The sequence below is a fragment of the Rhinolophus sinicus genome, chromosome 17 (genome assembly GCF_057876585.1).
Source record: "Rhinolophus sinicus isolate RSI-liver-muscle chromosome 17, RSI-T2T, whole genome shotgun sequence".
NCBI classification, from domain to species: Eukaryota; Metazoa; Chordata; class Mammalia; order Chiroptera; family Rhinolophidae; genus Rhinolophus; species Rhinolophus sinicus.
Genome location: NC_142517.1, coordinates 165,892,136 through 165,910,628, shown reverse-complemented (window position 1 = coordinate 165,910,628; position 18,493 = coordinate 165,892,136). Strand labels below are relative to the sequence as shown.

At 36.4% G+C, this 18,493-nt stretch overlaps 1 protein-coding gene across 24 annotated transcripts in view; it reads right to left on the bottom strand.

The window, feature by feature from the left end:
- OSBPL6 (oxysterol binding protein like 6) overlaps positions 1 to 18,493 on the bottom strand; it is a 184,050-nt gene that overhangs the window by 61,232 nt on the left and 104,325 nt on the right. For 12 of the 24 annotated variants that reach the window (XM_019739300.3, XM_019739303.3, XM_019739310.3 and 9 more), the window contains 2 exons: positions 16,765 to 16,980; positions 465 to 557 (listed from right to left, as the gene is read on the bottom strand). In XM_019739300.3, coding sequence (XP_019594859.1) covers positions 465 to 557; positions 16,765 to 16,866 — 195 coding nt within the window. In that variant the 5' untranslated portion in view covers positions 16,867 to 16,980. Of the gene's footprint in view, positions 1 to 464; positions 558 to 5,220; positions 5,366 to 6,134; positions 6,338 to 16,764; positions 17,022 to 18,493 lie in introns of those variants that run through there. The other 12 variants (XM_019739302.3, XM_074338649.2, XM_074338563.2 and 9 more) reach the window with 7 other exon arrangements.

Genomic DNA, 18,493 nt, shown 5'->3' with positions numbered 1-18,493 from the left:
TGTAAAAATGTAATACTGACATTGCATGGAGCTGTTCATAGGCTTATGGTAAATGGGAAGATGTATTTAAGCACTCAGCACAGCATGTGGGCAATAATGGCAGCTGTTGGTATTGTTGTTATTACTGGACCTACTTTTTTGTGTGTGTGTGGTTTTTTTTTTCTGTTAGTTTCATATAGAAATATTTGCTCATCTCTCCAACAAGGAATGATAATAGTTTCTCTTGCCCCTTTTCCTTAACATGAAGAGAATGCTGGATTTCTGTAGGTAACCCTGCAAGTCCCAGCAAAATATACTTTCATCTCTTCTCTCCTTACACAGGGCAGGGAAACCCTACATATTGAAGGCAGAAAGAAGTAGAAGAGCAGCACTACAAGGGGAGTCAATGTAAGAGTTATTTACAGCTCAGCTGGCACAGAGCAGGAAGTATGTCATCTGAGAAAGCACCACATTCCATCACTGACCTTGGAGAGGGGAACTGGTTCCGGTTCTAGTAACTGTCGACTTACAGAGGGTTCGGTGCTGGAGGAAGCAGTCCTCTCCAGTACGTGGACACTCTGAAAATAAATGCAAATACAGCCCAGGGTGAGACAACCCATTTCTCATGGGGGTGAGATCACACAGAGCACAGTAAAAACAGTGAGCTATGTTAAAAATGGCAGGTTCCTGAGGAGACTAAAGGCAGAAGCAACAGTAATAAAAATGTCATCCCAGGATTTTATTGTCCCCTCTTATCAATTTGCTGCTGAGATGCTGCTGCAATGCTGGTGTCAGTCTTAGAGACGGAGTCAGAGCTCACACCAATTTAAAAAAATAACACAGAATACGTCTGAACATTTTTACAGCTTTATGGGAATGATACTCTACTACTTAGACAGTTAGACTTACATAAAAATATTTGCTCACATTTCCAGTGCCAACAGAGAGAAAGTTCTATGTCAAAAAGCCCTGAGTCTTAATATCATTTAGCCTAGTTTCTTATAATCCTTGTAAGGTAGTTATATTATGTTATCTAATGTTATGTTATATTATAATTATAATTATTATAATTATAGAATCTTAAAATAATTCTTTCATGCACAGAGAAAAAAATCAATCCATGAAGTAAAATAAACAGTAGATGTCTTATACAAAGACTATAAACAGCAATCATAGATCAGTAAGATAACATTCCAACAGAAAAATAGGCAAAGTATTGAACAAGCTACTTGTGCAGAACATTTGAAAAGATGTTCACCTCAACCTCAGAAATATTCAAAGACAAGAAAACCAAAATAAGAATGATTTCTTTTTAACCATCAGGTTCTAGAATGGATTAGGGTTGGGGAAAAAGGAAGTATAAATTGGGTATGATCTATCTAAAGAGGAATTTTGCAATTTTATTTAAAAGTCTTTGGAAAAAGAAGTACATGACTCATTGGTATGCAAATATATAAGAACAGATATGTTTACTAAAGCATTATTTATTATAGTAGAAAATATCTAACACATACGAGACTAGTACAAATTTATAAGGAAACACCATGCAGTGATTAAAAATGACACTAAGGATCTATGTTTACTGAGATGCAAAAACTACCCACGATGTTCTGTTAACTGAAAAATCAGGCTGTAAAAAGTACATAGAATATGATGATGTTACACATATGCTCAAACTGTATTTCAGAATGTTACCTGTAGCTAACCAAAGGTTGCGGGATTATAGGCAATTTTTAATTTTTTCTTAATATTTTTCAAATTTTTAATAAATAGATATTACTAGTGTATTTGGAAAAAATTAAGTCCTTTTTGTGGGGGAATGATTCTGGAGACATCAGAGAAATAACTCAGTGTAATTAATTCAGATATAGCCTGAAAATGAAATATAAAGTTTTTACTCTAGTTATTTCATTTTTCAATAGACAGGTTGGTATTTTATTTACTTATCGAGGTCCCTATTTTTGAATCTCGTTGGAAAACTATTAGGTTAATATTTGCTCTTTCATGAAGAAAATTATGCTTTGACCTGAGCCAATTATTCTTTTTTGTACATTGTAAAGCTTTTGGTTGTTTCTATTACCTTGAATACAAGGGGTCTGATCATAGATTTTAAAAGTCCTACCTGAATGCATTTTTAAGTCATTTGTTAGAAAGAGAATAATTGAAGTGAAAGATTTATGAATTGTTCCTATTTTTCCAATTCATGACAAAACAGAAGAAATAAGAAGAGATGTTTTGGGACCAGATATCAAGTCAGGCAGGGGATAGCAAAAACTCCTAATCTGACAGCTATAGTGTCCAAGGACAATTTAAGTGTTAACTGGGATTCTGCTCTTTCCATTCCCAGATGTACTTGAATTCACAGAGAAAAATGATATGTGGCTGAGTGCCCACAACTGTGCCAGCGCCTTTACTGGGAAAGTCAAAAGCAAAGGTGTATGGAATGAAAAACTGGAAGTGTATGTTCAGATCTTGAACAGACAAAATGGGAACAAATGCCCTGGGACTGGCATTATTTGCTTGTTCATGTTGATATGTTGGATTGGATCTCATTTAAAACATATCAGCTAAATTTTAAAGTTAGATTCATTCTGGGATTATATAATTAGAAACTAAAATGAGAATTTCTGTTATTATTGAAACAAAGATTTTATTACCTTCTTTTGGGATGTAATCATCTCTCCCCCACACACTCTTTCATTTTCTTTTTTTGTGTGTTTTGAAAGGACAAAAGGATTATGCTCATTATATGAAATTTATGGGCCCAGCACGCTTCCGCTGCGCAACTCTGCTATCTTGAAATTTAAATATAACATAGAAATATATAAAAGAAAACGTCAAAATCCCCACCCCACTGCTATTCACCCTCCCACCCCACTAGCTCTGCAGCAACGGTTCTCAAAAGGTGGTTCAAGACCCTGTGAGATGAAAACTATATTCATATAATACCACGATATTGTCTGCCTTTTATACTCGCATTTTCTCACTAGTGTCCAGTGGAGTTTTCCAGAGGATACATAACATGCTATATTGAAATATATTAAACACAAGCAGATGTAAGAATACAGTTTTCTACTAAGCCAGACATCAGAGAGATTTGCAAAAGTATAAAACAACACCATTCTTTTCACTAAAACTTGTTTTGGAAATATATTTTAAAGTAAAAAATGTTTTTTAGGCTAACATGTGACAGGTCTATTGTTATTTTTAAATAAAGAAATATTTTTAAATTCCATCCATTTTAATTTCTAATATAGTAAATATAGACAGACATAACCCAGATAAGGAAAGCTCTTTGAAGTCTTCAGTAAGTTTTAAGAGTGTAAATGGATCCTGAAACCAAAAATTTGAGACTCACTGTTCTAGAAGAACTATTAAAATTTTGTATTTATTATCAAAATGGAGAATTCTGATTTGCATATAAGTTATTCCCTTTCTCATAATGCTTCTTTTGAAGAAAAGCATTGTTTTTAAAAAAGTAACACATTTTAAAATTTCTTTAAAACTACTTAATCCACCTTAAGCTAAATTATATAAATCTATTCATTAATAACCCCAAACAATCCTGACACATTACACAAACTTGTAAGAGGAAAATAAGCCTTATTTTATATACTCTTCAAATACATCTGAGCAAAACTTCCCTAAATTATATGAAGATAAAAAACAAACACATAAATGTATTTTTCAAATGCATGAGTTGATTTTTCTAAAAAAGAACCAGGAGCAGTAAAGATACATAGGTGTCACTGTATTACAGAGATATAAAATGCTTTCATATTGCCCATAATAGAAAAGTAACTTCACAAGTTGAGATATATTGCTACAGGAAACAAAAAGCTTCCAAAACACCATTTTTAAAAATCAAGAATTAGAATCATTTAGACATCACAAGTTTTAGTACCCGTTCTTCCCTCACTATTTAAGAGCACATCAAACAAAAAGTTCTGTAAAGTAAATATAATTAAATAGAAGATCAGAAACTGACAATGAAATGCGTCATTCATTCATTCATTTATTCATTCACTCACGTGTTGGTTCAATTAATGTACAAAATGTTGTTGGGCATTTACACTGTGCTGTGCAGAGATGATAGCGTGTCAGAGAACAAAACTGACAAGAGAATTCCTCCTGTGATGCGTATATTCTGGAGAGAAGTCTGATTATACAAAAGACCAAATAAGGCTGAACAAAATTTTTGTAAACACATGCATCAATCCTGTTCCATGTGGCTACTGCTTAATATCTTTGGTCTGAGCTTCTCTGTCAGGACCCTCCCCTCTACTTACACTTGCAGGCTGCTGGACAATAAAGTACACATACATCGCCTCCTCATTCCCCTCTCCCCTGCCTCTGACAAATAAACATGGTAGGAAAAGCAAAACTTAGAAAGAAGCTTGATCTTACCAACTATGTAAGCAGAAAATAAAGGATTTATTCAGGAACTTGGCCAGGGAAAGGAAACTAAATCCCCTAACTTCCGAATCAAGTCACAGACATAGAAATCAATTTAGGATACTTAAAATCTGATTAAAATAAGTTTTGTCTCTATAGGTACCAAGGGATACTTAAATGTTGCTAGGATTTTGTGGATCAGAAGGGTTAGAAACCACACAAACCATTGACAGAATATATAAATTACCTACACCAGTACCTGTCACAAAGAACATAATAGTTTCTTCTCTACCTCACTTTACAAAACAGCACATTATGAAAACAAAGTAAGAGGTTCATTCATTTCAAACACTGAATGAAAAATCCAAGCCCCAAATTTTGGTGATTTGCCAAAGCACAGAGAATCATAAAAACGTTTACTAAGAAACAGTAAGTAAATGAATATTTTTATTATCATAAATGTATGTATGCATTTTACTGAAAAATTAAAGCATAATTTATAAAACTGCCACCTTATACTCATTATTATAAATGTAACTAGCTTCAAAAAATAAGCTATTTCATTTAACCTTCACAATGATAACAAAGCCGAACGCTCTTATACAAATTTGAGCAGTGTTATATTTGTATATTACTAGAACTTAACTATCATTGACTAGCCAATAACAAAGAACTAATCTACTACCTTCACCATTGTTTTCAAATTCATGGTTTTTAAAACCAAAGGATATTGCTGAAGTTATAGAATCACACACGCAACCATTCATTATTTTTAATGCTATATCTAAATACTTGAATGTTATATTTTTAATATCGGCAGACATAAAGACAGTTTTCAAACCTTACCATACCCAGTCTTGGACTTTAGTTAGATTGGGTGCTCCTGGAAGGTAGGAACCAGCTCATATTCATCTTGGCATGAATATGAGATGGTTCCTACCCCTCTTTACCCCTAGCCCACCCCATCCTAGCGTAAGATGCTGAACACTGTAGCCAGTCAAAAATTTCTGGAATTTTTCGGTGCTCAACACTTAACTTGTGGACAAGAGTCCCTCAGCAATCATTTACACATGATTCGGCATAAAACTACCTTAGAGCTTTATCTTGGAATTCTGAGAATCACAGCTCCAATAGGATGGAATTTTTGAAAACACTTAAAGGACGCAACTTTTAAAACTGAAATATCTAGTGGATTAATCATAGAGCTCTTGTTTATTGGATTTGAAGCTATGACTGGTCAGTGGGGAACACGTCACATTTAATTTGACAACGACTTCCGTAACAAGAATGAATTCTTTTCATAAGGTTTCCTTTAAGGTCATAATTTGTGCTATAATTTTTTTGTACTTTTCGTCATAAGCTGGCTGTTTTCATCTTCTTTCACAGTGACTTGGAAACACATGCCACATACCTTCAAGGTGTTAATACATATTAAACAAGCAGGTTAAATAAAGGATTACATAACCTGTTAATAACTCTTTTAAAAAGCAAGTTTTCTCTCAAATACTAAAACTACAACTTAATTTCCAGGTCTGTGTTTTGTTTTGAAAGACTTTTTAAAGAGTAGTTTTAGCTTCACAGCAGAATTGAGGAAGGTACAGAGATTTCTCATATGCCCCCCACGCCACACACGCACAGGCTCCCGCAGTTACCAGTATCCCCTCCAGAGGGGAGCATTTGTGACAACTGATGCAGCTAGGTTCATTCCAGTTGAGTTCTTTAAAGAAATTAGAACACACAGAGAAAGTGGAAGTACTTACCCGCCTTTTGTTCCCCCTGCTCAGAGAGACTTGATGCATAGTCAGCTTAAAAGCAGGAGTCTAGAACATGTATTTCACTGCAGCAATTCAATTTTGTAAAAGTTTGTTCCCCGGGTAGTGTTGACTGATCTTAATACCTCCTAGGCAGCAAGTGGAAATCTGCCAGCATGACTACAGCCTGGTTTACTCAGTATCAAAAATGTGGGTAAACAGACGGACAATGAGACGTTTAATAATAGCTGAACGGTTTAATGCAACTCCCGCATAAAGGAACGTGATTCTCAAAATGAGAGTCCACGTGATCTGCTGAACAGGTCTCTTGATTTGTTGAGCTTGTCGTTTACCTTAATTTCATTTCAAAGACATAAAGGAACTGCTGGAAATATTTTAGGTTGTGGCTACAAATTTCTGTAGAGACTAACTTTTCATACAAATTTAGGACAGTAATAAGGAGAAGGGGACCCTTGCTCTCTGCATGGTGACTCCAGCAGATGAAATTGTTAATTTGATTATTTTATCTAAGCTACTTTTATATTCATGAGTTATACAAAATGTGCTCAAAGAAAAATATGCAAAATAATTTAGAAACTTCTAAAGTACTTTCTTTTTTATAATATAATAAAACATACAACACTGACATATCATATTGGTTGACATATAATATTATATTAGTTTCAGATGTACAGCATAGTGATTCTACACTTATTACAACATAGTGATTCTACACTTATTACAACATAGTGATTCTACACTTATATACCTGACAAAGTGATCATCACAATATGTCTAGTAACCGTCTGTCACTGTACAAAGTTGTTACGATATTATTGACTACATTCCCTGTGCTGTATATAACATCCCGGTGACTTATTTATTTTATAACTAGAAGTTTGTGTCTCTTATTTCCCTTCACCTTTCCACTGATATCCCCACCTCTCTCTCCTCCAGCAACCATCAGTTTGTTCTCTGTATGTAGGGTCTGTTTCTGTTTTGTTTGTTCATCTGTTTGTTGTTTTGGTTTTGTTTTTTTTTAAGATTCCACATATAAGTGAAATCATACAGTATTTGTCTTTTTCTGACTTATTTCCCTTAGCATAACATCCTCTAAGTCCATCGTGTTGTTGCAAATAGCGAAATTTCATTCCTTTTATTGTTGAATAATATTCCATTACACACATATATGAATATATACATATATACACATATATATACATATATATATATATACACACAAATATATAGTGCCAAGAAAGGAAACACATTTTAAGAAAGGAAAAAACTATTAAAATTTTAATACTCAATATATACTGGTAACAAAAGATGAATACAAGACATGTTTGACTTTTGCAATTACAAGAGGTGCTCAAAGTGGCTACCATCAGCATCCAGATACTTTTGATTACGGCAAACTACTGCTTGAGCAATGTTGACCAAAGCATCCACTTGTATACACTTTTTTGGCACCCCTGGTATATACCAAGTTTCCCCGAAAATAAGACCTAGCTGGACCATCAGCTCTAATGCGTCTTTTGGAGCAAAAATTAATATAAGATCCAGTCTTATTTTAATATAAGTCCGGATATAATATAATATAATATAATATATATTATATATCTATATGATATATATTATATCTAGTCATATATATCATATATCTACTTAATATTTATATATGTATATTTGAGACAGAGTTGGTTTGTTTTGATCACCTTTATAAACTCAGAGCAGATATGTCTATGATGTGCCTATATGTACTCATAAATATTTGCTGAATGAAAGAATAAGTATTTGTTGTAATATACAGTGTGTACGTTCCCACTTTCTCACAAACATGCTTAAATTATCATGAGATAAATATAGATAGTTTAGAGGACAAATGGTGGCCCAACTCCTGCCTCAGGGCCTCAAAGATTTTTTTTTTTTGCCAGTGATGGTGGTGGTGGGGGGGGAGGGGGTGGAACAGAAGAGAAAAAATAAATTAAAACAACCTACAACCAGCAATAAACTCAGTATCTTGGTATATTTCCTTTCACCTTTTTTTTCAATGTGTATGTGAGTATACATTCAATTCTCAAAAACAAATTTGGAATTACACTATATTTTCAATTAAATAGCCATTTTCTCCCAATTAACAATATATAATATTCCCATAGCATTAAACATTCTTCAAAACATTTTGAGCTGCTATGCAATATTCCACTCTGTGGCTCTGAGATAGGTTTTGTAAATAATTCCTTGTTGAACATTAGACTATTTCTAATTTTTTAATACTATAAAAATACTTTGATAAATATCTTGGCCCAGAAATCTACACATGTATCTTTGGTTGTTTCCTCAGAATACATTTCTTAGAAGCTATGTTATTGGATCCTATGATATGATCTTTTAAAAGACTTCATATACGTACTGCAAAATTTTCTCTAGAAAAGTAGAATCAATGAACATGCATAGCAGTAGTGCATGGGAGTGTCCATTTCCCTGAAACCTTACTAACACTGCCTCTTATCATTATTACAAAATCAGCTCTTAACTAGCATTTGAGGTCAAGAAGTCTGGCACTTTAATACAATAGGCATGATGCGTTCTTTTACATTTGTGGTAATATTTTACTTATAGCCTATGAGAACTACAGTAGGTGCTGAACAAAGGGAGGGTAAATTTTTCTATTTGTCCAAGTTGAAAATAAAATAAAGCAGTTTTGTAGATTTATGGTCCTTGGGGATGATGTTTTATAGTCCTAATGGAACACTTAAAAATGTATTCCAAATGCTTTCCAAATCTGGGTGAATAACAGTCTCTTGGGGAAGCTTCTGTAAATGACAGATTCCCAGGCCTCCCCAAAGACCTCCCCATGAGGGCCTTTGGGGTTCAGTAACAGATTACACCATGGCTCTCTGTTTGTGCTATGCCTACGTACCGAGCAGGTAGTGTTAATCTTGGGTCTGACAAATGAATTTGCTGCTATAAAAATGCTATCCCAAAGCAGTCAGCTCAAGGTAATAAAAGATAACCTCTTCAGTGAGGAACTAAGGCAGGCCTAGAGAACCAAAGGGTTCTGGCAAACATCCCAGGGAAAGCAGCGAGTAGATTCTTTCACGAATAATGTCAAGCTCTGAATCACTTGTGGATAATGAGCCTCTGAGTGCCAGGTGACACATTTCTTTGTGGTGGTCTCCATTTCAGCACAGTTGACATGGGCTGAACACATTTTGGAAACACCAAGCAGCAGTGACAGCGATCTCCAAACAGTGGGGACAGCAAGAAATCTGCGGAGCTGCTCATTTCACTTCATGGAAAAAGCTAATCAGAGTTTTCAGTAAACAAATAGATGATCAAAACTTCTCATGCGAAAGGAAACACATGTAGTAAAAATACAGAAAATTCAGAAAAGTATAAACAACATAATATTCACCTTTGATACAAGTACTTCATGATAATAACTATTAACGTTTTGGTCTATGTGCCATTTGGTCTATTATTTGCCAGGCCAATGAGAGTGTGAAAAACCACTATTATTGCAGGGGAGAAAAATGAGGAGGCAATAACTCAAAAATGCTGCCTTACAAAGATCACTTATAAGTGTACAGAAAGCCCTTCTCCTGTATATTTAGCTTGTCAAGACTTACAACAGAACAAATAGTGAGTGGCCAAGAACAGGGGCTCCAGAATCAGGCTTCCAGGGAGCAAACCCTACCTTAACTGCCCATTAGCTGTGGCCAAGATATTTCACCACTTCATGCCAGAGTTAAGCTCTCTGGAAAAGGTGATAATAGTCCCAACCTTCCAAAATGAGAACTCATGAAATATTAGCTGTTGCTGGTGTTGGTCTATTAGTTTATTCACGTACTTTGCCTAATATTTAGATTTTTCAGGACACCCAATTTACAAAATGCATTTAAATCACAAAAGTTGGTCATAGAGCGAGTTTTTGCAAGCAAATATTATTTTCCCACTGTCATTGGCCCTAAGTGAAATCCCCAGAAAGCTAAATGGGAAGCAACTAAAGAATTTAAATACACCAGCATCACTCCAGTGAGGACACCGCAGATTTTCATATCAGGTTAGTTATCATATTTCTCTCTGAACTGAGAGTTGAGTTCCAGAGTGATCCTGAAAATCCCTGGATTCACTGAATTCTATAACACATAGAGCTAAGAATTATCTAGTCAGGTATTGGCACATTTCAAGTTATATTCCTCCTCACTGATAAGATTGGAGATGATTTAAATTGGAGGTTAGTTATTAAATTAAGAATGCTTGAAATTTTTTCACTAAAGATTAGAAACATTTTTGTTGTTGTTGTTGTTGTTGTTGTTTGAGGTAACATGACTATATTTTTCACAACTCGAAGATGGAAATAGGTTTCATATTCAGGAGATGGAGACACTATGTTATAAAGCAGTGATTTGGTTATTTCATTTAACAAAGCTATTTGAAGAAAATGCTTCACAGTTTTAACTGGAAGAGACATGTTCCAATTCAGTTCACGTATATGCTGGGGGCCTGTTTGTCCAAGAACACTTGTCATGAAAACCCTGTACATAAAGTATAGACTTGGACGAGGAACATTTGTACTTTCTGGTTTTCTAGGCACCTTCTTCACTTATAATGAAAGTTTCCCATACAGCAGATACTGTTGCTATCAGAACTGTGAGTTTATGACACCAACCCATGGTAACATGAATCTCACTGAATCACTACAAGGGACAGCCTTCCCATGTCATCAGTGGAAATTATCTGAATGAGCCACGGTTGGTTTTGAAATGTACTGCTTTCCATAATATATAGGAAACATTTTTAGACATCTGTGTAATTGAAATCTGCTTTTAGTTGTTAAAGATTGACCACGATACTGAATTTTATTTTATAAAAACTAGCCAGAAAATTAATTATCAGCCTCTTACGACTCATTCCTAATATAATTTTTCTTTAAAAAGTTCTTTATTATCTCTGAGCTTCAGCAAACTTTAAATCATTATAGGTAATGTCTGGTATTTTTTTTCCTTGGTTTTTCATTAAATAAAAAAGGTTGACTCATTTAAGCATTTAAACATCTAACACAGTAGAGCCATAACAATTCACTCTGATAATAGACACTATGACCTGATAATTATACATTGCAAATCCTAAATTCTTAGAGCAATAGGCTCTGACTTTCTGTGACTTCATAATGACACAAATACAAATAATTGATGGCTCCAAATAGGGGCTTCGCTTTTAAAAATGCAAATCCTTGGACCTGATCCCAGAACGACTGAAACTATCTCTAGATCATATACTTAGCTTATTACAGAAAATGACCATAAAATAAGTACTATGAGAGATTGGGAAACAATAACTCTTTTTAAACAAAGAGTTACTTCCCAGCCCCACCAATATTTTTAACATCTGTGCAGAATGCTCCCAACACTTTGCTTTTAACTGATATCATTTCCTTCATAAGCCGCGAGCCTTTTATTCTACCACAAGCACTTTGAGCAGCAAGCAGAAGGTCTCTGCTGCCCTAGCTCCCCTCGGCACCTTTGACCATTCACTCTTCTCAGGAGTTCGCTCCCGACTACACTCCATTCTCTCTTTGTCATCCTCTCCCAACCTCACGATTATTCCTTCACAGCCACCAAGGTCTCTGGAGCCTGATTCACCAATCTCCTCCTCCATGCCAGCTCCTCATGCATGTTTTCAATCAAATCTATTCCAAGCCATACCATATGTGGGGTGCTCGGGATGCCTTCCTGAGCAAAATAAAACCCTTGTTTTTATGGATCTCACATTTCAGTGATAAGGAATAGAGGAAGGGGATAGAGGTATAAACAGATAAATAGGTAGCCTTTCAGGTGGTGATTAATGCTTTGCAGATAAATAAAACCAGTTAAGTGGACAGTGAGTAATGAGGACATGCATGGAAGGGCAGAGAAGGCTATCCAAAAAGGGTACATTGAAGAATTAGCCAAGTGTGTGAGCAAATCTGGGGACGCCTGGAGGAAAAGCAAGCTAGGCTGAGCGGGCCAAAAACGCAAAGGTCCTGAGAGGGGCACATGCTTGGAAAATGGAAGAAACTAAGTGGAGCAGAATATGGTAGGAGATGGGACCACGGAGGTAGGCAGATCCAGATTACGAATGACCTTGTAGACAATGGCCAGCAATTCATATGTTTATTATTTGAGAGAGATGGGAAACCACTGGAGGGCTTGGAGCAGAGGAGCAGCTTGATCTGACTTAGGTTTTGATGGGATCACTCTGAGTACTCCGTGAAAAATGACCTATACGGGGTGAGGGTAGAAGCAGGGAGAACAGTTAGAAGACCACGGCCATAGGCTAGGTGAGCAATGGCAATGGGTCAGATCAGGGTGAAGGGGCAGGAGGTGGTCAGCAGTGGTCAGATTCTAGGTACATTCTGAAGGAAGGACAAACAGGATTTGCTGAGGGTTTGAACGTGGATGTAAGACTTTGGGCTTTACAGAATGAAAGGACAGAATTGTTGTTGACTGAGCTAAGGAGGACTGAGAAGGAGTAGACGTGAGAAGGAAATTAAGAGTTCAGTTTTGGACATGTTAAGTTTGAGACACCTACTTAACATCCAAGTGGAGATCCCCGTTAGTCACTTAAATATTACTGTGGTTGACTTCATACAAAGGATCAGAGCTGGCAAATTCAGCTGCTCTTGGGGGCCAGACAGGAAACACAAATAAGTGCTAAATTACAGTAAGAAGAGGTAGGGATGGTGGCTAATCGGAGAGTAAATGCCCATCTAAAGGGAAGCTGCTCTTGAGTCCAGTCTACTTTGCCACTGGAATCTGGGTCCAGTGTTCCTATATCTTCCAATTTCTTAATAGAAAGAAGAATCTGGAATTTTAACAACCCAGTATTAGGGGAAAAAAATTCCACAATCTACTAAATTCTAGAAGTGCTCAATTAAATAAAGTTCTATCTGCACGATTTATCAGTGTCCTTATTTATTAATGTACATTGCAAAAAGAGGTTGCATTTAGCATTTTTCTAACTTACCTGATAGAATCCTCTCTTCATGCAACATCGCAAGGGAGAAGCTTTCCTTGGTATGTATTTTGGGAAATGCTTCTTTATGCATAAGTCCTAGATGTCTAATCAATGATCAGTTTCTTGATTTCCTTTTTGAAAATTTCAGTACACATATTTCTTGCAGCTTATGAGTCATAGTTGATCACATACACACACACACACACACACACACACACACAGCCAATTTTGCTAGATGTTCTAACATTTACTATCAGACTTGATCGAAACATAAATGGGGCATTTACTAAAGTCTTCAAACTTTATTAAATACTAAGTGGAGTCTTGATCTTCTAGTTGATGAAGAAACATTTAAGTAAAATCACAAGGGCACTGCATCGTTTCACTTCCCAACTCCTCTCCTTCCTTCACCTGTTGTACTACATAATTTAATGACAGGAAGGGCAGCCAGTTGCCACTTTGCATTTGACATTCTGTGTTTTACTTATCTATGAGGAAGGAAGAAGGGAGAGGACAAATAAATCTGGAATGGAAAATTTGTAATAAAAAGACAACACTAATATTATTACAGGTCTTTAAAAATAACCTCTAGAATATATTAAAATATTTGAAGTACAAGGCTTGTCTCTGAAGAACTGGAGTGCATAGTCTATTTAAAAGACCTCACCATACAGTTGAGATCAGTACATAAAAAGATAAACAACATAAAATGTCAAATATTGTCACAAAGTTCTATAAAAGTTCAGAGAGGGGAAAGGGCAATGTGGGTTTGAGTGATCAGAAAAAGTGTCACATGAGCTGGTCCTTGAAGCATAGGGAGGTATCAGGTCGAGAGCAGGATGGTGGGCATTCCATGAAGCAAAGACAAGGGTAGAGACAGAAATAAGGCAGTTTTAGGAACCATGAGCAGACAAGACTGTATAGATTCGGAGGAAAATGCAATACTGAGGCTGGATCAGATCATGGTGGTCACTGAATACCAAGGAAAAAAAAATCTGGCCTTAATTGTGTAGGCAATTGAGAGTCTTTGAAGGCTTCTGAGCATGAATCTGCCATATTAAGGAAGTTCTATCTTGTCAGGTCCTAGGGGAGACAGTGAGGCAAGAGCAGGATCCTGGGTTGAGGTGATGAGAGTCTGGACTAGGGAGTGAACAGTGGGAATAGAAAGAAATTATGATATTATGAGGGAGGAAATAATCAATAGGATTTGTTAACCTATTGAATGTGAGAGAGGCAAAGGAGAAAGGAATGGCTTTGAACCTGGGTCAATAACAGAATGATTATTCCAGTAGCAAACTGGTTTATACATACTGATTTAAGGTGCCAGTGTTATATCTAAGTAGAAATGCCCAATCAATTAATTAGTGATTTAGGACTAGAACTTGGGAACGACAGGCAAATAACATGCATTAAGGTACCATGGTATTCTCAGCTGTGTACTAGATCTTTTACCTATATGATCAATTTAGGAGAGACATAGGGATGGACTTTAAAATTTGGCACCATCTGCATAGATGTCAGTCAAATCAGGAGAATGGTCACATTCAAGGAAGACTAATTTATCACACCTTTTCTATGTCCCTTCACTATGAGACTAGTCACCGTACAAAAACAGATGCACATAAAAAACACTGCACCATATCATGTCACAGGATCACTCAAAATTTCTGATTTCCGTAAGTTAATAGTAGATTTTAGGAAGTGATTGCGATAGGGAAAGAAAAACAGAACTGTAGTTCTTTGTTCTTCTTTCCCTTGAGGGAAATGAACAGACACAAAACTGGAGGCAGGAAGGAACCAGAGGAGAAAGTATTTGGGAGAGTTTCCACCTGCTAAGATAAACAGGAATGAAAGCAAACTCTCTCTTTAAATAATAATAACTGTTTGAACACTGTCTCTTAGTTTTCTAGAATTCATTATCAATTTTTTACGAACATGTTAGTTTATTCTCATCATAAAACTTTCCATTCGCAAGCCAGCTCGGAGTCACACATTCCACTTTCACACTCCCTCTTGCAGACCAGGGTCTCAGTTTCTTGTTTTGTATGCTAGCCTTGGAGCTCAGGTGCAACAGGCAGATCAACAATGCACGACAGATGTTTCTACAGAACTCATCAGTCTTTTCTATTTGCCATAATTCTCCAGGGTGAGCTGGGTCAATCGTTTTCTTCCCTCAGCTGCCAGGAAGGCCATGCTGCTTAAAATTTCTCTCCATTTAAATACCCAGGGCAAGGGAATAATAGAGAAGCCATAACAAGAAAGGACAAAGGAGCAGTTGAAGGATAGACTAAAATTGCAAACTTGAAAGCACCTTCTTAGCATGCAGTAGTTATTTAATATAAATGTGTTTTCATTCATGGTACTCTTACTTTTTTCTACTCTGCAAATACAATGCAATAAAGATTGTAACTGTGTATAATCACAGATTTAGTTAATAGTATAACTATTTCTAATGAACAGAACACAGATCTCCTCTTTGACCTCTACAACAAAGAACACCAATGTCAAAAATTCCGTAAGACCCATAGTAAAAATAGCTGCCTTAGAATATGTGAAAAATATACACATAAGGAATCACTGATTCTTACAGATACCCCTGGAATCTATTGCTAGAAATGGGAGAGGGAGTGCTGGGAGGGTTTGTAGACTCAGGGTTCCATAAGGACTGCCCCCAGAATGCATTCCCACCTAGAAGAATGAATTCACATGTGGAACTGGCTGTTTCAAGACCCAAGTCTATACTATGGACTACTGAATAACTGATATCCATGCTTCTAGAAATCAGGCGATATACTTTGAAAAGATAAAATGTGGGGGGAGGGGGAAACCCTTGCAGGAATGTTCACTATCCCTACAAAGGAAAGATTTTTATAAAAAGTTAACATCACCTGCTTATTGTGAATTTCCAGTTATACAAACAAAACTCCTATCACAAAATAATATTATAAAGGCAAAGAGTAATACTGAGAAAAGTGCTGGACAAAACAGCCACCTGTTTTGACAATAGAGAATTCGTATGACCAATCTCCACACAACTCTGTCAGAATAGCCACTGAAGTAGTAACAAATTAACTCTGCAGACAAAAATAATTTACAGAATTGGCTCAATGGGATAAATAAACAACAATAATTTATTTTCTCTATCAACTTTAATTAAACATTGTCTGAGTTCTCACTGCCTTTAATTCCCTGATACTAAATGTTTTTATTCACAACCTAACTGCTGAATCCATTATCAGATTCTATGAAACACCACACAGAAGTTAGTGCTTCACAGACCACTGAGAGACTTGTAGGAATAAGACTTTTGTAGGTTCAGATTCTATCTCCAAAAATGAAGAGAGGGAGAGCAGAACATTCAAGTTCTAGAAGCCGGTTCCCGCCTCCAGGTGTAGACAGTGACGAGAACTCTCCAGGGCTTCCTCTAGCTGCCCTTCCTGTGGTCTGCACTCTAAAAGAAGATCCTAAATGACAAGAGCAGCACCTTCATGACATAGCCAGGTATCAACAAATAGTGAGTTTTCCCATGAAATAAAAATCTTCACCACAAAACTTCAGAATTAATTGGCAAGCCCATCAGATGCGAATAGTACCGTATTTGCATAAATTAACAACAGGCATTTGCTACTCTTACCTGTCTGCGGTCCCTTTGGGAGGACGATGAAGTGGAGGCACTTCTATGGGTTGGAGTGGATGTTTTATGAGCAGGGGATACGCCCTTCTCGTCTGAACTCATAGCTGCAGGTAGAGTCTAGTTGTATGCACTTAAGATCATCTCAATTGTGTCTCAAATCCAGACAAATAAGTAGATGAATGTTCAGCGTCAGTCCATTTCATGAATCAGATTTGACTAGAAAAGAGAAGGCAAATATTGAGGGGTGTCCAAAACACCTAAAAGCAAAACAAACGAAAACCTCATGTAAACTATTTTAAAAACAAGTTAAAAATGATCATATTTAGGGAAAAAATACTAAAATGTTAGTGAGAGAAAGAACTCTGATACATTAGGAAATAATATTTCTTCCTCCAGGTTTTATGGGGGCATCTAAAAGTGTTAATATGTAACAAAATCTGTCAACAAAGGAAATGGGAAGAAATTATATGCTAAAGTTATACTTTTCCCTTATTTTCTTTTTGTTTTAAAGCAGATTATAGTGCTATGTTCTGGACCCTCATACAAAATACATCCATTGCTTCTCCTGTAATTTAATTTCCCCTGTGCAATGGATTACAATAAGAGCTCAGTCCACACTTGTCTTCCATTTAGTTCAGCCATGTCATGTGTGTGATGGTTAAATCCAACACAACACAGTCAGTCACAAAAGGCAAAAGGGCTCATGCCTTTTGTGCATCATGTGATCAAGCATTTAGGAGGGATCAAGGAATACACATACCCATGGCTGTTTGAACCTCAAGTGTACAGCACACTTACATATGACTCTCCACAAACACAACAACCAAAGGGCTCGCAAGCATCTACAGATTAACAAGCAGGTCCAAGAACTGGGGTAATGCTTGGAATTGCTTCACTCATCCACAGTCAAGAGCCACTTCATTTTTCACTTATATTCATATAAGGAAGTCTGCATTATAAGTACTAGGGCTAAAAACTTGTGCCTGAGAGAAGCATTGTTCAATTGGTGACACAGGTTGCTAAAAAAAACTTGTTTTTTGAAGGTACGCATGAAATGTACAATGGAAAGCTTAAAACAACAAAAGAATAAGACGAACAAATGAAGAAACCAAAACTCATAGACACAGACAATAGTTTAGTGGTTATTAGAGGGTAAGGGGGGAGGAGGGTGGTAGATGAGGGTAAAAGGCATCAAATATATGGTGAGGGACAGAGAACTGACTCTGGGTGGTGAACACACAATGGGATTTATAGATGATGTAATACAGAATTGTACACCTGAAATCTATGTAATTTTACTAACAATTGTCACCCCAATAAGTTAAAAAAAAAAAAAAAGCTTAACACCAATCTGTGACCCAAAAGAGTGGCCACTAAAGTGAACGTCATCCTCTTCTAAGAAGATGGAAGGCCATTTTATAGCCCCCATTGGAATACTAATACTCCTTAAAGGAAGCACGGAACACTTGGGTGAGTACTTTAGCACAGGTTGAAAGAGAAACCTGCTGGCGATGAACAGAAATCAATCTTTAGGCCAAAGGAAAATGAGACCTCCAGTTCAGTCCAGAGGGAGAGACAGTCAATCAAACACACACACACACACACACACACACACACAAAATGCATGGATATTATGAGGACACATGGCAAGGGGAAGTAACTGTGTCTGGAGGTCAGAGGTACCCTTGAGCAAGTGGATTGGAGCTGAGCTCTGAAGGCTGAGTAGGAC